Source organism: Vipera berus, assembly GCF_964194415.1.
Source record: "Vipera berus genome assembly, chromosome: 8".
Lineage (NCBI taxonomy): Eukaryota > Metazoa > Chordata > Lepidosauria > Squamata > Viperidae > Vipera > Vipera berus.
Genome location: NC_138211.1, coordinates 7,418,390 through 7,433,725, shown reverse-complemented (window position 1 = coordinate 7,433,725; position 15,336 = coordinate 7,418,390). Strand labels below are relative to the sequence as shown.

At 39.3% G+C, this 15,336-nt stretch overlaps 1 protein-coding gene across 4 annotated transcripts in view; it reads right to left on the bottom strand.

The window, feature by feature from the left end:
* ARHGAP32 (Rho GTPase activating protein 32) overlaps positions 1-15,336 on the bottom strand; it is a 133,522-nt gene that overhangs the window by 73,548 nt on the left and 44,638 nt on the right. For 3 of the 4 annotated variants that reach the window (XR_014027175.1, XM_081333460.1, XM_081333461.1), the window contains exons 3-4: positions 12,361-12,452; positions 10,493-10,577 (exon numbers count right to left, since the gene is read on the bottom strand). Coding sequence is in view for 3 of the 4 variants with exons in the window: in XM_081333460.1 (XP_081189586.1) it covers positions 10,493-10,577; positions 12,361-12,452 (177 nt within the window). In the remaining variant the exon portion in view is untranslated. The remainder of the gene's footprint in view (positions 1-10,492; positions 10,578-12,360; positions 12,453-15,336) is intronic. The other variant, XM_081333462.1, reaches the window with a different exon arrangement.

Here is a 15,336-nt window from a genome sequence, read left to right as displayed (position 1 = left end):
ATATTTCAGAATATAAATTCTGGGATGCGGGTGGGGTATCTAGTTCCCCCTGGTTTCAGTGTTCAAACTACCCTCCATAATTAAAATGAAATATTAGATTTGGCCACATGGAATAATTTCCAGGTTGAAATCTCATAGTCGTAATTTTTTTTAAAAAAATGTGCATTGCAGAAAGCAGTACTTGCTCCCAAAGAAGTGCATTTCATCTTAGGATACTAAATATTTTTTTTCCTCCCAATTATTGACCACGGGCTCTAATGGACATTTTACCTGTAAGGAAGCATATTCAGCCAGGTGTTATTTTAAATGTACAGGCTTCACTGTGTGATGCTCATTTATTGAATTAATTGCAATCTCTATTACCACATTCAGGATTTGGTCACCTGTCTAGTTTTCACATTATGCTATGACCAACGGCAGGTTTTCAAGCCACAACTGTGATGTTGAAGTAAAGATTAACCCATTATCCCTTAATTGACTTTTGAGCCTCAAGATATAATTGGCAATTAGTTAGGGGACCAGCTGTATTTGGAGAAGTGATTTTATGCTTCTCAGATTTCTGCTCATAAAAAATGGAGACTGTGCTCTCTTATTAGTGAGCAGGCTCCTAGTGACAGCTAAGAAGCTGTAGAAACAGAGAAGATTATGCTTGAAAGGTAAGGCCACATTTATCAAGACTGACCCGATTATTTCATAGACAAGGCCATGTACACTTTGGGGGAGAGGTTCGCAACTGCCTGTTCCCAGGGTTGTTGTGTGGTGTTTTTTTTTACTTCCCACTCTAGGCTATAGTCCTGGTATCTATAATCGCCATACATACACTAGTCTGGTCCAGATTTCTGAGGCTATATGGTAAATTGAAAATGGCTCTACTTTAGCAGAGCTGACAATTGTGGTAAAAACCAAGGCACCATGAATAGACCTTGGAACCTCTCCGGATAAGCAAAGAATGGAGATCACCCATATGTACTCCGGGCAACTGCTTCTCATGAGAAGTCCACAGGAGAGTGGTTTTCTATGGTTTTGCACACTGGAATACGATGGGGTCAGCCATTTTACTTGCAACTGTGGTAGAGCCTTTAAAGGGCATTAAGCTTACAAACCTCACTTTCTAATCACTTTCAGGAATTATCAATTTACCATCTTGCAACTATTAAAGATCTTCAAACAGGAGTTTGAAAAGTCTTCATTGGATGGGTTTAACTTCAATTCTGAACAGAACAATTATAATTATAATTTTAAGAAGAGAATTTTAAATAAACAACAAAAAGCTAAACAATTTTTGTCTAAGCAAATGATAAACTGATTAAGGGTCCAGATAAATTTGGGAGATTGTCTTTTACTATAGGTTTTTGGAATCGACTGTAAAAAAACAAATAACAAACTTCTTTTGGGAAAGTCACTTGTGTTGGTTATTTTGGTTATTGCAAATTGAAACGAAGGTAGTGATTTTAGAAACAGGACATTAGAGGGGACTAAAGAATCTAAGCCAGGGGTAGGCAACCTTGGCTCTTTTATGACTCATGGACTTCAACTCCCAGAATTCCTGAGACCAGCATGGCTCAACTTGGAAACCTCTCCCTTTCCCCTCAGCGTGGCTGGCTCAGGAATTCTGGGAGTTGAAGTCCACGAGTCATAAAAGAGCCAAGGTTGCCTACCCCTGATCTAAGCAGGGGGCGAAATACACCCCTGTTGTTGATATCATTTAATACTGGGGACCTTCAAAATGACACAAAACATTATAACATTGGAAATTTTAAATGAGAGCTCAGAAGAATGGAGCCACAAATTAGAAAGTACAATATGAATGCTGTCAGTAATGACATCTGCTTCTAGAGATAAAGACTACAAGATGTTAATGAAGGAATGACCGACGTGGAACAAATTTTATTTGACAAGACAGAGATAATACCAAAACTGGGGTTAGAAATGGCAGACTAAGAGAATGATTTGAAAAAGCCGTCTTCACTGGATGTACAAAGTTTTAAATTAAAAGGGAAGTACAAATGATAAACCAAGAGAATGATCTAGAAAATGCTTTCTCATCTACAAAAGAGGCTTGTTAAAAGCTACATTTATTTTATTCTATTCGGTTATTTGATTCCTTCTGTCCTAAGGAAATGTGAGCTGGTAGATATAAATATATAAAGAAATACATTAAAAAGTATAAAAACCAACCTAAAACAAAGAAAAATAGACGTCAAGATGTTAAAAATTGTAAGAGATGCTGAAAGCCAAATGAAGTAAAAGGCATGGGATGTGTATATACATACTTATGCAAACAAACACTCCATCAATCATTTTATCCGTGAAGCTTGCTCCACAGACAGGAAATTACAGCCCATGACACTAGCCCAATTTCCACTGGAAATGTTATTCAGATTTCAGCAGCCACATAAATATGGCCCTTTAAAGGAGGAGGATCTGAATGATGCATCTATTTGAGTTATGTCTAAAGGGCACGCTTGACAATACATCTTTACCCCTGAAAGGTATCAACAAAAATTGCTGATTAATATGACTCCTCACACTGTGGAAATGAAGCATCGACTGGACCTGAGAAAAAGTAGATAAGCAGAATAATGAATGCAAAGCAACATGGAGAAGTAAGATGCGGGATGTATATGCCTGCCTATCACCATGACAACAATGTTTATATGATGACCAATTTACGGTACTGTTTCTCTGGCGATGCTTTCCATACTCCCCAAAATTCAATACCAGAATCCATTTAGTCCATTAGCCATACAAAGAGAAATTGGCACTGGCTGCTCTCTACAGTCTAAAATGTTCTGTTTTGCTTCCTGCCGCTGAATAAGATGCCTCTCCAAGAGCTAAAAGGTAAAGGTAAAGGTTCCCCCGCAGATGCGTGCTAGTCGTTTCCGTCTCTAGGGGCCGGTGCTCATCTCCGTTTCAAAGCTGAAGAGCCAGCGCTTGTCCGAGGACGTCTCCGTGGTCATGTGGCCGGCATGACTAGACGCCAAAGGCGCATGGAACGCTGCTACCTTCCCACCGTAGTGGTGCCTATTTTTCTACTTGCATTTTTACCTGCTTTCGAACTGCTAGGTGGGCAGAAGCTGGGACAAGTAACAGGCGCTCACTCTGCTATGCGGCACTCGGGATTCGACCCACCAAACTGCCGACCTTCTGATCGACAAGCTCAGCGTCCTAACCCCTTAAACCTCTTTTCAGCAACTACATCCAACCAGTTGCTGACTCCCACCTACAGTAGTAGCATCTTTCCATCACAAGGGTCTAGGAGGATCAGTGCAAACGCTCTCTTCATCTTTCCTATGGCCAATTATCATTCTCATCACTATGGAAACCGATACTCAAGGAACACAGCCAGGATCCCATCACCTCCAAACTTAACCCTGAAGCTTGCAAAATATGCAAAGATCACTTCAAGCTCACAAGCTGAATCAGGCGTGTGATCCACAAAAATATAATTAGCCAGAAATTTACACACACACACACACACACACGGAGGGAGGGAAGGAGAGAGAGAGAGAGAGAGAGAGAGAGAGAGAGAGAGAGAGAGAGAGAGAGAGAGAGAGAGAGAGAGAGAGAGAGAGAGAGAGAGAGAGAGAGAGAGAGAGAGAAGTTTACTATCATGGAGCAAAGGCAAACTACATTTCCCTTTATTTCTTTGGGCTGTTCAAGATCACAGAAGGCTTTTGGGAAAGTAAGTGTTGAGGTCAAAGCAGCCCCTCAATTATTTTTCCTCAAACCAATTAATTCATGCAGTTGCTCACATGCCAATAGCTCCTTCTGGGGAAAGGCACAGCAACTGCCAGAGCAAATGCAGTCTAGCTTCAGCAACTGTGTACAGACCTTTAGAGACTTAATTTGCAAATAAACCTGGAAGGCATTCAAGTTGCTTCCATATACCTCGCTGTGCCCCCCCCCCCAGAGCCAGGATCATTTTAGAGAAGAATGTTGCTTAGAAGGGTCAATAGGAGAAAACAGTTGACTGGATGCCAACAAAATGGCAGGGATAACAGAATAAAACCCTGAGAAAGTCCCTGGTACAAGGAGGACACCATGGCCTTATTCACGTATAGTAATATTAAGCCAGAATGGTTTAACATATTTATGAAGCCCCAAATCAGCCATCATGGTTTAGTTTCTCAAGCAGATCAGTCCGATATATACAATTCTGAAAAGTGAGGCAATCTCTATGTCACCGGCTGCTACGATATATTTGTATGAGCCCTGGTGGCGCAGTGGTTAGAATGCAGTATTGCAGGCTAATTTTGCCAACTGCCAGCAGTTCGAGTCTCACCGGCTCAAGGTTGACTCAGCCTTCGACCCTTCCGAGGTCGGTCAAATGAGGGCCCAGATTGTTGGGGAAAATAGGCTGAATTTGTAAACCGCTTACAGAGGGCTGTAAAGCTACTATTTGCAACAAAAAAATCTGTTAAGTAAAAAACTGACTTACAAATGGCCTGACTTCAATTCCCTCTCAACCAACCCATAACCCCCCAAAAAATTGCAGGTCCCACACCTATTTAATAACACATGATGTATTTAATGGTCAATAAAAGGCGAGTTAGCAGCATGATCTTCCTGTACTAACCTTTGCCTATCCAAAAGTTATCTCCATACAGGTGGTCCTCAACCTACAACTGTTTTGTTGTGGTGGTTGTTTAACAATGCCTGGGAAAAATGACTTATGACTTACCGTCACACCACCCTCAGAGTCATGTGGTCTCAATTCAAGCATTGAGCAGCCAGCTCGTATTTACAACCACTGGTTGTAGCATCCTATATTCATGTGATTGCAACTTGTGACCTTTTTTTTGCTGAGTTCAGACAAAAAACAATAACAACCCAACATCCATTTGGGAAGCGAATTCACTTAAGGGCTGTGTGACCTGCTGAGCCACCACTGTAAAAATTGTCATAAAATTAGGCCTGACTAAAGTTATGCTGATGTTCGACAGAAATTGCAATCCCAATTGTAGTTAGAAATTGAGGATTATCTGTAGGTTTTTATGTTGTACCTCTCTTGATGCACCTGAAATCTGCTCTGCATCTATTTCAGCCTGTTTTTAGTCTCCAAATACTACTTGGGATCCTATATTAACGTGATTGTGATTGTGAATATATTTTTTTTAATTTGTTTTTAACTTTTGTATCTTTGTTTTTTAATCACCCTGTAAACCGCCCTGAGTCCTTCGGGAAAGGGCGGTATATAAATGTAATAAAATAAATAAATAAAATAAAATAAAATAAAATAAAATAAAATAAAATAAAATAAAATAAAATAAAATAAAATAAAATAAAATAATAAAATAAAATAAAATAAAATAAAATAAAATAAAATAAAATAAAATAAATATTCATCACACCATTCCTCCTCTTTCTATAAAAGTAAATCAAAACCCCATCACTAACTCTTCTTACAGAACGGGTAAATCTTAAATCTAGGTTAATTCTGTGGAAGAGTTATCTACTTTCTCAACACTTGGTGGCAGTATACTGCAAAGAATAAAGTTTTTTCCATGCAGCAACCTAAAATCATGTTGAGGCCAAGAAATTATCTGTTAGACTAGAAGCACCAGCAACACCTACCTCTAGATGCTGACTTGCCACAAAGATCCATTTGCCAAGGAAATCTAAGATGGATTAGTGCCAGGGACTGAATTTAAAGATCATTTGGAAATCACAATGGTTACCCAATGAAGCCACTTGCCCTAATGGAAATGTTTTAGTCAGACTTTATGAAACTGTACTATACTACTTGTTCTTTTTTTTTAAAGATGCTAATCCAAAACGGTTCAGGTTTGGTCAGCTGGCCTCAGTCTGTATCATGGGTGGGCAATTCATTTTCCCAAGCGGCCACATTCTGGAGGGCCGAACCAATAGGCTAGACTGAATTCTGCTCAATATTAATTTTCTCACTTTTTAAAAAGCAGTAAATTACATGGTTTTAATTACTATGAAGGTGCATAGACACGCATACATCAATATATTTTTTTAAAAAAATAGCAATTGCCTTCAAAAGCAATGCAGTTGTATTGTATGCATGGGGTACACTTATTTACATTTGATTTCTAATTTCTAATTCAATGCCCTGGGAGGGGAGGGGGGAGGAGGGGTAAAATGCCCAGGTCTGGTCTATATATTCATCTTTTGAGAACAATGAAAGTAACAGATGCATTTGTTCTCAGCTTCATCCACTGTTCATCCAATAGCATTGCTAAGGAAACTCTTATAGTTGGGGTTCCCCTCTCTCCTCTATGACTTGCATTTCACTTGTTCCTATTTTACTCCATACAACCAGTGTGAGATTTCCAGTAGTCCTTCTGGCACAACTACATTTTATGAAGAATGCCACCAAAAATAAATCACGCTTCTAAATATAAGCCCAGATATAGCTACCCTTCGCTTCTAGGCATCACCATTTTTCTCAGCAATTAAAAAAGAAATGTACTGCAATGGTTAAGAATGACAGGAGTATATACAAATGGAGGGGGAGAAATGTCAATCATTCAAGATGAAAGTTGTTCTTTCAACAGAAAATATTAAAATTGCTGTCTGAGGAAGCAAGGACTGAATTCCAGGTGGAAATATCTCAAATGAATTCAGCGAAATTAAATGGCCCGGTCTGGCTGCATTTTTTTCTGCAGTATCATCACACTTCGGAATTTTCATCCTTACCTTGCTGCTTTCTGCCTTTTATACCACTGGGCCTTTTTCAACAGCCATTTCGCTGAGCTTTAATACTTACAAGCCAAGAATAAAAGAACAATTGTTTATAACAGTGTGACATTATCTGACAGAGTCAAATTGTGCTTTTAACAGGACCCCCTTGCATATATTTACTCAGCATTGAGAAAGGGAACACTTATAATTCTAGAAATAAATTATTTTCCCATGTCCACTACTGCTTTGCAGCAAATCTCTTTCTTACAAAACTGCACACGCTCCAGTCCTTTGGCACTGAGGAGAGGGGTAATTTAAATTCTCAGCTCTTCTTACATTTGTGAAGTTGAAGGCTGCTTACTAAGTGCCAGGAGACCTGGAGGCCCAACCTAACATAAAGTTCTTTATTAAAGAATCTTACTTTCTCTACAGGACGAAGAGAAATTAGGTCAAGTGAAATATATAAAGAATGGCAGAGGGTTTTTTTTCCCCCAACTTTCTGGGGAATGCCAACAACTCTTGCTTTTGTTGCTAAGAAGCTAGAGAGAGACACAGACCAGCCAGATTTTTCTTTTAAGCCCATGAAATACAAGAGTGTCCCACTTCAGACACAACATATTGTTAAAAGTATGTTTCCTTCATTTTACAGCAAAACAAAAATCCATTTCATTGTTAACTATTTGCTACCCTTTTTTGCGCTAATTTTCTCTTTGTTTATTAAATAAGGATTGCTTGAGCAGGACTTTTTTTTTCATTAGTAAAGCTAATATTCCAAGAGGAAAGAATATATTTAGCTCATCGTTGGACTGTGGAATCCTTGGTGTTCTCTGGGCTTGGCTGTTTGCTTGAAGACATTTCTTTACCTGACTAGGTAGCACCTTCAGTGCTAGGTAATGTGGGGTTTGTAAACAACCAACCTCAGAAAGCCCCAAGGACTTCAGCAGCAGCAAAAAACGCAAGCTCATTTGGTAAGTCAATATAATCAATCAAAGACAAATACATACATTAGCAAGTCACTAACGTTATCAACCAGATATTTCTTGTACAAAAATGCCACCTCTGCTTGAACAAAAATTATTCTGCAGCTCTAGTAAAGGAAAGTCTGTAACACATTGGTCATTTTATCTTTTTGCAAATTGAAGTCAACATGATTCATACTGTGAGCAAGCGTTTTTTTATATATATACCTCTGCCAGGATTATAGGCTGATGTGCTAAAATCAACATAACTCAACACTCGTTTTACATTTTGGACCGGTAAGCAGGTTTTTTAGAAATATTGTCAAATGTGTAGACAAATTCTCCCTGGAACAAAAAGAAACACTGGCCAGTTACCAATGTCCCCTCTGCGGTCAAGGTATTAAGAAAGTGATAACAGGGCTGTTATGAACATTTGTTAAAAGTGGGGGGGAGGCTATCTTGACTCATCCTAGTTTGCTTTCAGACAAAAGATGTGACAAAAAGGTTATCAAGTCACAAACTGCTTAGGGTCTCAGTAATTGAAGAAGCTCCTCTCTCTGCATTTAAGTCTGCTAAAAGGAACTCTTTTCTGTGTGAACAAAATGAGGGAAGTCAATCATGCAGCACTGTTCCTCAGCTTCAGAGGTAGGGGTGGCGTCTTTAGGATAAGCTAGAAAACTTCAAGGTCCTGTTGACTGTAGTTTAGCAGAATTTTGTTTTGTGATTACTGAATTTTCTCAAAAAGAAAACTACTCTGAAAGAAAGGAAAAGGAAGGAAGGAAGGAAGGGAGGGAGGGAGGAAGGAAGGGAGGGAGGGAGGGAGGGAGGGAGGATAGAAAGGATGGCCTGTGGGATTCTCTCCAACCCATGTTATCAGCAGTGGGGTACCAGAAAGAGAAGTGAACAGCATTCTCAACCTCCTCCCCTCTCCGCCCCCACCAAGATGCTTCCCCCATAGAGGCACACTGACAAAAAAACATTCTGGATTTATTTTTTCCCCTTTGCAGCTTCTAGCCTGGTCCAGCCCAATTTTTAAACCCCTTTTTAAATATCTTCCGCTAGCTTCTCCGTAAACATTAAAAGTGATCCTGTTCAGTTTTGGTTCTGAACGGTTGGCCTACTATGCACAGAGTCTCAACTCTCTTTCCATGCTTTCTTTCGAATATTTTGTTGGGTTGGAAACAATAAAAACAGAAATAGAACTCTTGTGCAATGCTTAGGATCTCTACTTTGTCAACCTGCCTCCAGCTGGACATCAATTCTGGAGGTTCCCTCCTCAATTTAATGTGCTGTGACATATTTACATTTGTGTCACCTGTGCACGTCTGTATGTATGCTGGTCAGAATTCCCCCCCCCCTTCAAAGAGAGCATGTTTTAAGTTGTATCCATCAAATTAATAACTAATTCAAATCAATTGTCTATAAAATAAAGTAACCCGGTTTAGAAAAAAAAACACTTTATTTGGCAATCAATATAGCTTTCTCTTACATACAAAGCCACTCTGGCACACCAAGTCACACTTTCCTTCGCTTCCACCAGAAACAGGAAAATAAAAGGTAGGTGAGGGGGAAGAAAGGAAGAGAAAAGGAAGGAACAAAACTGGAAGGGTTAATCCACACTTTTGGCATTCAGTGTCTGATACCATTCTGTTATTTCTCTATTCTGCTCAGCAAGTGTAAGATGACTCACTTTCCCACCCACCCCTCACATACCATTAATGAATAAATACATCAGCATTTATTTTATTGTCAATGCTGGATTGTGACTTTTGCTTAATGTCAGTGAATTGTTTAATTACTACTCCCTGCCTTAAAATTTACACAGGGCAGGCTAATGATGTTTTAATAAATAAAGGCACTTACTATATGCCAGCAGGAGTCTATCAACTGTTGAAACTATTTTGATAGGACAGGTTTGTCTGCCTTGCATGGTGGCCTCTAATTAATTCTGCAATTTTCTTTATACTGTGCAACCCATAAAATCCACTGAAAGCTGTGCTACTTTTGGCACAGCCTTACTCTGAAAAACCGGCTTTTAAGAAAATACATCTGTGAGAGAACATGTGCTAAAAGTATATCTAGCAGGAAGAAAAAAAATGATAGAAGTTGGTCCAGTCACTATAATGGGGCTGCCTGACCCTCAGCATTTATACTACCAAAACATGATTGGGTCTTTGTTGAAGTTATTATCTATGAGCTCATTTAAAAATATATAGGTTGTTACCAACTTAAGCTAAAGCAACGGCTTTAAAATAAAGAATAATCAAAAATTAATAGATAATATTGATAAGATTGCTTTGTCTTTTAGACTGGATTCACTGGGAATTTTACATAAGCCATTTAAATCACTTTTGTGACACTCCGGTTACTGATTCTTATTACTAACACTAGTTTTAGTATGTACATATTTAAATGTTGTGAGATGCTCCTTCGCTTGAGTTTTTTAAGAAAAAAAATGGACTATCATTCCAAGGTCCCTTCCAGTTCTATGATTCTATGATTCAGTATACATATCTCCTTTAGTCTACTCTTATTTTTTAAGAAATAAGAGAACTGATTTTATTTATGAAGCACTGGGGCAGAATTCCATTATTATTCCCCAGTGACTAGCATAGAAATGACCATGTTCATTCAAATATACAGGGAAAGATTAAGGATTCAAAACAGGACTGACAGTATGTGGTGCAATGGGCATGCATAATAAAGCCTGCTGATCATAAATCACTCCGGAAGCAGGAAGTTTGGAAATTGAATACAAGATTGCGAAACAGGCAGAAGATGAACGTATAGGATCATTAGGTGAGGTCTGAAAATATACGCTAAAGACAAAGCATCTCCCAACACAACCCGTGAAAGAGTTTAACCCGATTTAACATTCTCACCTGTATATTGCCAAAGTCCACATTTTCATAATGGAAGTGTGCACACTCTGCCATCTTTGGAAAATGGCCTTTGGTGAAGGACAACCTGAAACACAAGAAACAAGTCTGGAGTATATTACTGCAGAAATCAGAACTGACACTTTAATAAAGCAAAAGTTCTCCTGACATTGTCTTATCGTTCCAAATCCCCCAGAAGAAGGGAGTATAGTCTTTGTAACACAAAGAAGCAGTAAAGGAAAGGTTTCTAGGGAAGAAAGCAAATTATAAAGTATTATTTGTTGTTAGGAGACAAACTCCATCCGGAAAGACCCTGCATCTGAAAATGAAATAGGGAGGCAAGGAGTTTGTCTTTTAGTGCCAAAAGAGGTAGAAGGTTGAAGGGCAGAGAAACAACCAAGAAAGGTGAATAAACTTCATATATCTATCCCAGTTGACAGGTATTATTTGTGAAAGGAATTCCAGTCCATCAGTTCTATATACTGGTAGATCTGGGAGCCAAGCATGCATTTTAATTATTTTCTAGCTTTGACTTGGGGTTACAAAATGATAGGTATTGCTGAAGCTGTATTTTAGCAGTGCAGAAACAGTGTCCTGAAGCACATTTTTGGTTGTGAACAAAGCATGTATGATCATCGTTCATTCTTCCCTTAGGGCTTTAAAAGAAAAATGAGAGTTAGCACCTGGTCTTTCCCCACGAGAAAACGGGGTCATCCGCTTCTCTTGCAGAATCCGCACATGATTGATGAGAGTTCCGAACAAATCCATTTCTGGACACTTTTCTGAATTTCAAGTCATTACTGGATCAAATACAAGCCCACCCTACCAGCAGATTAAACTGGAACAGAGGGGAATTACGGAGGAAGAAAGGAAGTGAAGCTCAAAAAAAAGTCCTTCCTCCAATTTGTGATAGTTAAGATAAGCCTTTCGCCAAACTTTTCTTGTAAATGGCACTGGGAGGCAACTTTTTCTTCTTAAGATATAGAAAGTTCCTGCCTTGGTTTGATGCCTGATTTGAGATAGGAGGCTCTGCCACCAGAATCAAAAGCAGTGAGGTAGAGTTGGTTCATTCCAGTCACAAGACTGCAGTTGAGATAATGCTCTATCTGCGGAAGCCACTGCACCAAAAGACTGGAGCCTGAAGGCACAGAAGGTGAAAGCAGACAAGCCGGCTTTAAATAGTGGTTGGTATAGAGATCTGTTAATGATAGTTACTCTGGTAGCTGGGATGCAGCACAGAATCCCAACCCCTTAACCCATTTAGAAACCAGCTCATTTCAGAGATCTGCACAGTTGCAGGAGGAGGAGCTTGGAAAAAGAGAAATCAGCAAAACACTGCCCTGCCTTGGTTTCTGGCGGTTAAAAGGGGGGAGGGAAAGGCAGAGAATGTGGGCAGGCTTTCTGTTGAAGTGAGCGTATTTCCTACTGAAGGGGGGGGCACAATGGCTCAGCAGTTAAAGAAACAGAATTTGCCAACTGGAAGGCTGCAAGCCAGGTTCAAGAGCAAAGTGCTTGCCCCCAGCTCCTGCCATCCCAGCAGTTCAAAAGCACGCAAATGCAAGTAGATCAATAGGTACCACTTCTTTGAGCCTCTGATGTATAGTGATGCTGACCACATGACCATGGAAAACATCTTTGGGCAACATTGGCTCTCTCAGCCAAGAAACAGAGACGAGCACCAAGCTCTAGATTTGGACATGACTGGACAGGGAAACTTTTACCTTTTATTTTCTATTGCTTTTGTTCAACAGGGATTAATTTACTTATTCCACCTGTTATACCGACAACAGGTCAACCAGTATCTTGGGAGTCGACATTTAAGAATACTGAGAATTCCACTGACGTTGCAAGGATGAAACAAAACATCTTACTTTTTCACATTTTTCACTTTCATGCTAGCTGTGCTGCCACAGGTTCGCAAGGATAACTCTCCAGAAATCTCAGGGATGTCTGCTCCTCTTGCCTGCAAAAAGAGAGGCAAAAAACTCAGTGATTTTGCAGTTTAATTCACTTTCAGCAAATATAAGACACCAATTCTGCTACCTACAGATTAGCTGCTACCATAGGATTTGGTCGACTTAAGCATGCATATGATATTTTACACTTCCAGATGGATGACGTGACTTGTCTCTGCACGTACCAAATATTTTAACAATGTGAATTATGTGTCCAGAATATCTAAAATAAGAAAAAATCTGTCTATTTCTGAGAACGCTTTGAGCAGCAGTGAAACAAAGAAGCATGATTCTATTTAAAATGTATTTTAAACTTAGTTGGGCCTTTGTATTATAACTGTAATCCCTTAATGTTTTTAATTAAAAGAAATAGAGATACAATACTTTTTTTAAAAAAAACTAGGTGTAAGTGACACATACTAAATTCAGTCCTTATCTTTTTATCTGCATCAATATCTTTTCCCGAGTTGGACACAACAGATTGAAGAAGGAACTGTAAGTAGAAGACAATTCCTTTTGGGGGGGAGGAATTGTTATCCTGTTTCCTACAATTGTCACTGAACAGTTTCCTATCATTGTTAAGTACCTGCTCATAACTCAATAATTACTAGGTAGATGCCCCTTGTAGAAAATGCAGGGTATCAGCAGAACTTCCAATAGGCAGTTTTAATCTCCCTCTACAGGGTATAACATGGACACAACAATCGTCTCCAAGCTTCTCTTAGAGGTAGAGGCAGTTGCCAATTACAGCTGTATATCTGGATATCATTAGCATGTTGGTGGCAATTGCACCCTCAAACAACTGGATGATCTCTCTCAGCAGCTTCATTTAAATGTTAAAGAATAAAGAAGAGGGGGAGGAGTCACTCAATCTTAAATTCCTAACCAAACAGCTTTAAATGAGTCAAACCTAATATTACCTCCATGGTGGTCATGGAGACTAAGAACCCTACCCTATAAAGGAATATATATATATATCTAGCCTATCGCTTCTTGGAACTTTTGGTGAAAGTCAAGTGTAAATCTGGCTTGGGAATAGTGAAGGAATACAAGAATCATAAAGAGTGACTTTCAGAACAAACTACTGTCCCATCATCCACAAAGCCACATCAGAACCATATCCTCTAGGTCAGGGTCTTCAAACTTGGCCCTTTTATGACTTGTGGACTTCAACTCCCAGAATTCCTCAGCCAAACTTGGCCCTTTTATGACTTGTGGACTTCAACTCCCAGAATTCCTCAGCCAGGCATACTGGCTGAGGAATTCTGGCAGTTGAAGTCCACAAGTCATAAAAGGGCCAAGTTTGAAGACCCCTGCTCTAGGTCCAAACCCCTTCAAACATCTTCTATCTACTCCATACCTTCAAAGTGGCCTGGTCATCTGACAAACCATCCCAATCTTCATTTAATTCGTATCCTCTTCCTCATACTTCCATTTCCAACTATTCGTCCCTATGTTCTAACCTCCAACTTGTTCCTGGGTCCGCACCTCTTTGACCTCTTAATGGAGTGAAGTGGTATGGTGCTCCAACTCAGTCTCTCCAATAAATCCCTCCAAGATACTGTGAGGCAGCTATCAGAGATCCTCATCTTAATCATTATTCATTCCGCCGGGACCTGAAGACCTGGCTCTTCGAGCTCTCTGGCCCAGGCTGAGAATTTTAATTCTAATTTTAATTGGGGTTTTTTACTTTTTCAGGGACTGTTATAATCTTTTTAATTGTTTTTAATTTTTGTATTTCTTGTTTTAATTACCCTGTTAACTGCTCTGAGTCCTTCGGGAAAGGGCGGTATACAAATCCAATTAAATAAATAAATAAAATAAATTATAATTGGAGCTCCAGGCCTCCAAAGCCATCTGAATTGTACAGCACTATCTGTGGCTGCTATGGGAAACCAATTCCTGCAGGACCTCTATGGAGATTCTCAATCATCCAGGTTATGGTTGTCCCAAAGGTGCTTTTTGAAAGGCAACTGGACTTCCTTGGGTTTTTTCCTTGAAAATGTTTTGCTTCTCATCCAAGAAGCTTCTTCAGTTCTGAAGTTCTGAAGGAGCTTCTTGGATGAGAAGCGAAACATTTTCAAGGAAAATAATAAGGAAGTCCAGTGAAAAGCATTTTGGGGGCTGTTCCTGCAGGCCACTCTCATCTTTAGAGCTTGGCATAGGTCAGGGGTAGGCAACCTTGGCTCTTTTGTGACTAGTGGACTTCAACTTCCAGAATTCCTGAGCCAGCCATGCTGGCTCAGGAATTCTGGGAGTTGACGTCCATGAGTCACAAAAGAGCCAAGGTTGCCTACCCCTGGCATAGGTGATGCATGGAAGTGCTACCATTTTTAATTAGTCACCCAGATACACACAACTGAATAAAGCTGCTTGTTCTGAATGAAAACTGTACACATATTTGGGACAGTTAATTACTGATCAATTACTAAAATGTCACAGGCAAAGTAATTCCATAAAGGAGTTCAGTACTCCTGACAATGATTCCAAATAAATTTATGTAGGTTTATAGGCAGAGTTAAGGGCGACATTTAAAGGTCATTCATTATGGGTTCATTTTATTACAATTGGAGAATCTTTTCCAAAGAAGCAGAGCTCACAACCAAAAAAGAAAAAAAATGAAACCCCAGCAATTGATGGTCAATTAGCCAAAAGGGGAAACTTAGAGGCTATTGTTTTCATTTTCAATTAGGCATAATTCATCCATTTGAATGACTGGATTTTGTTCACCCCATATATTTATTGAATTAACTACAATAAATCATGGTTAAAATTAATTATAATTTACACTTCAAACAACAACCTAAACTACAACTGAATCAAAAGCAGAAGCTGTGTGTCAAAGACCCCAACTGGGGAAGGAATCATATGAATGTGGAAAGAAACTGGACT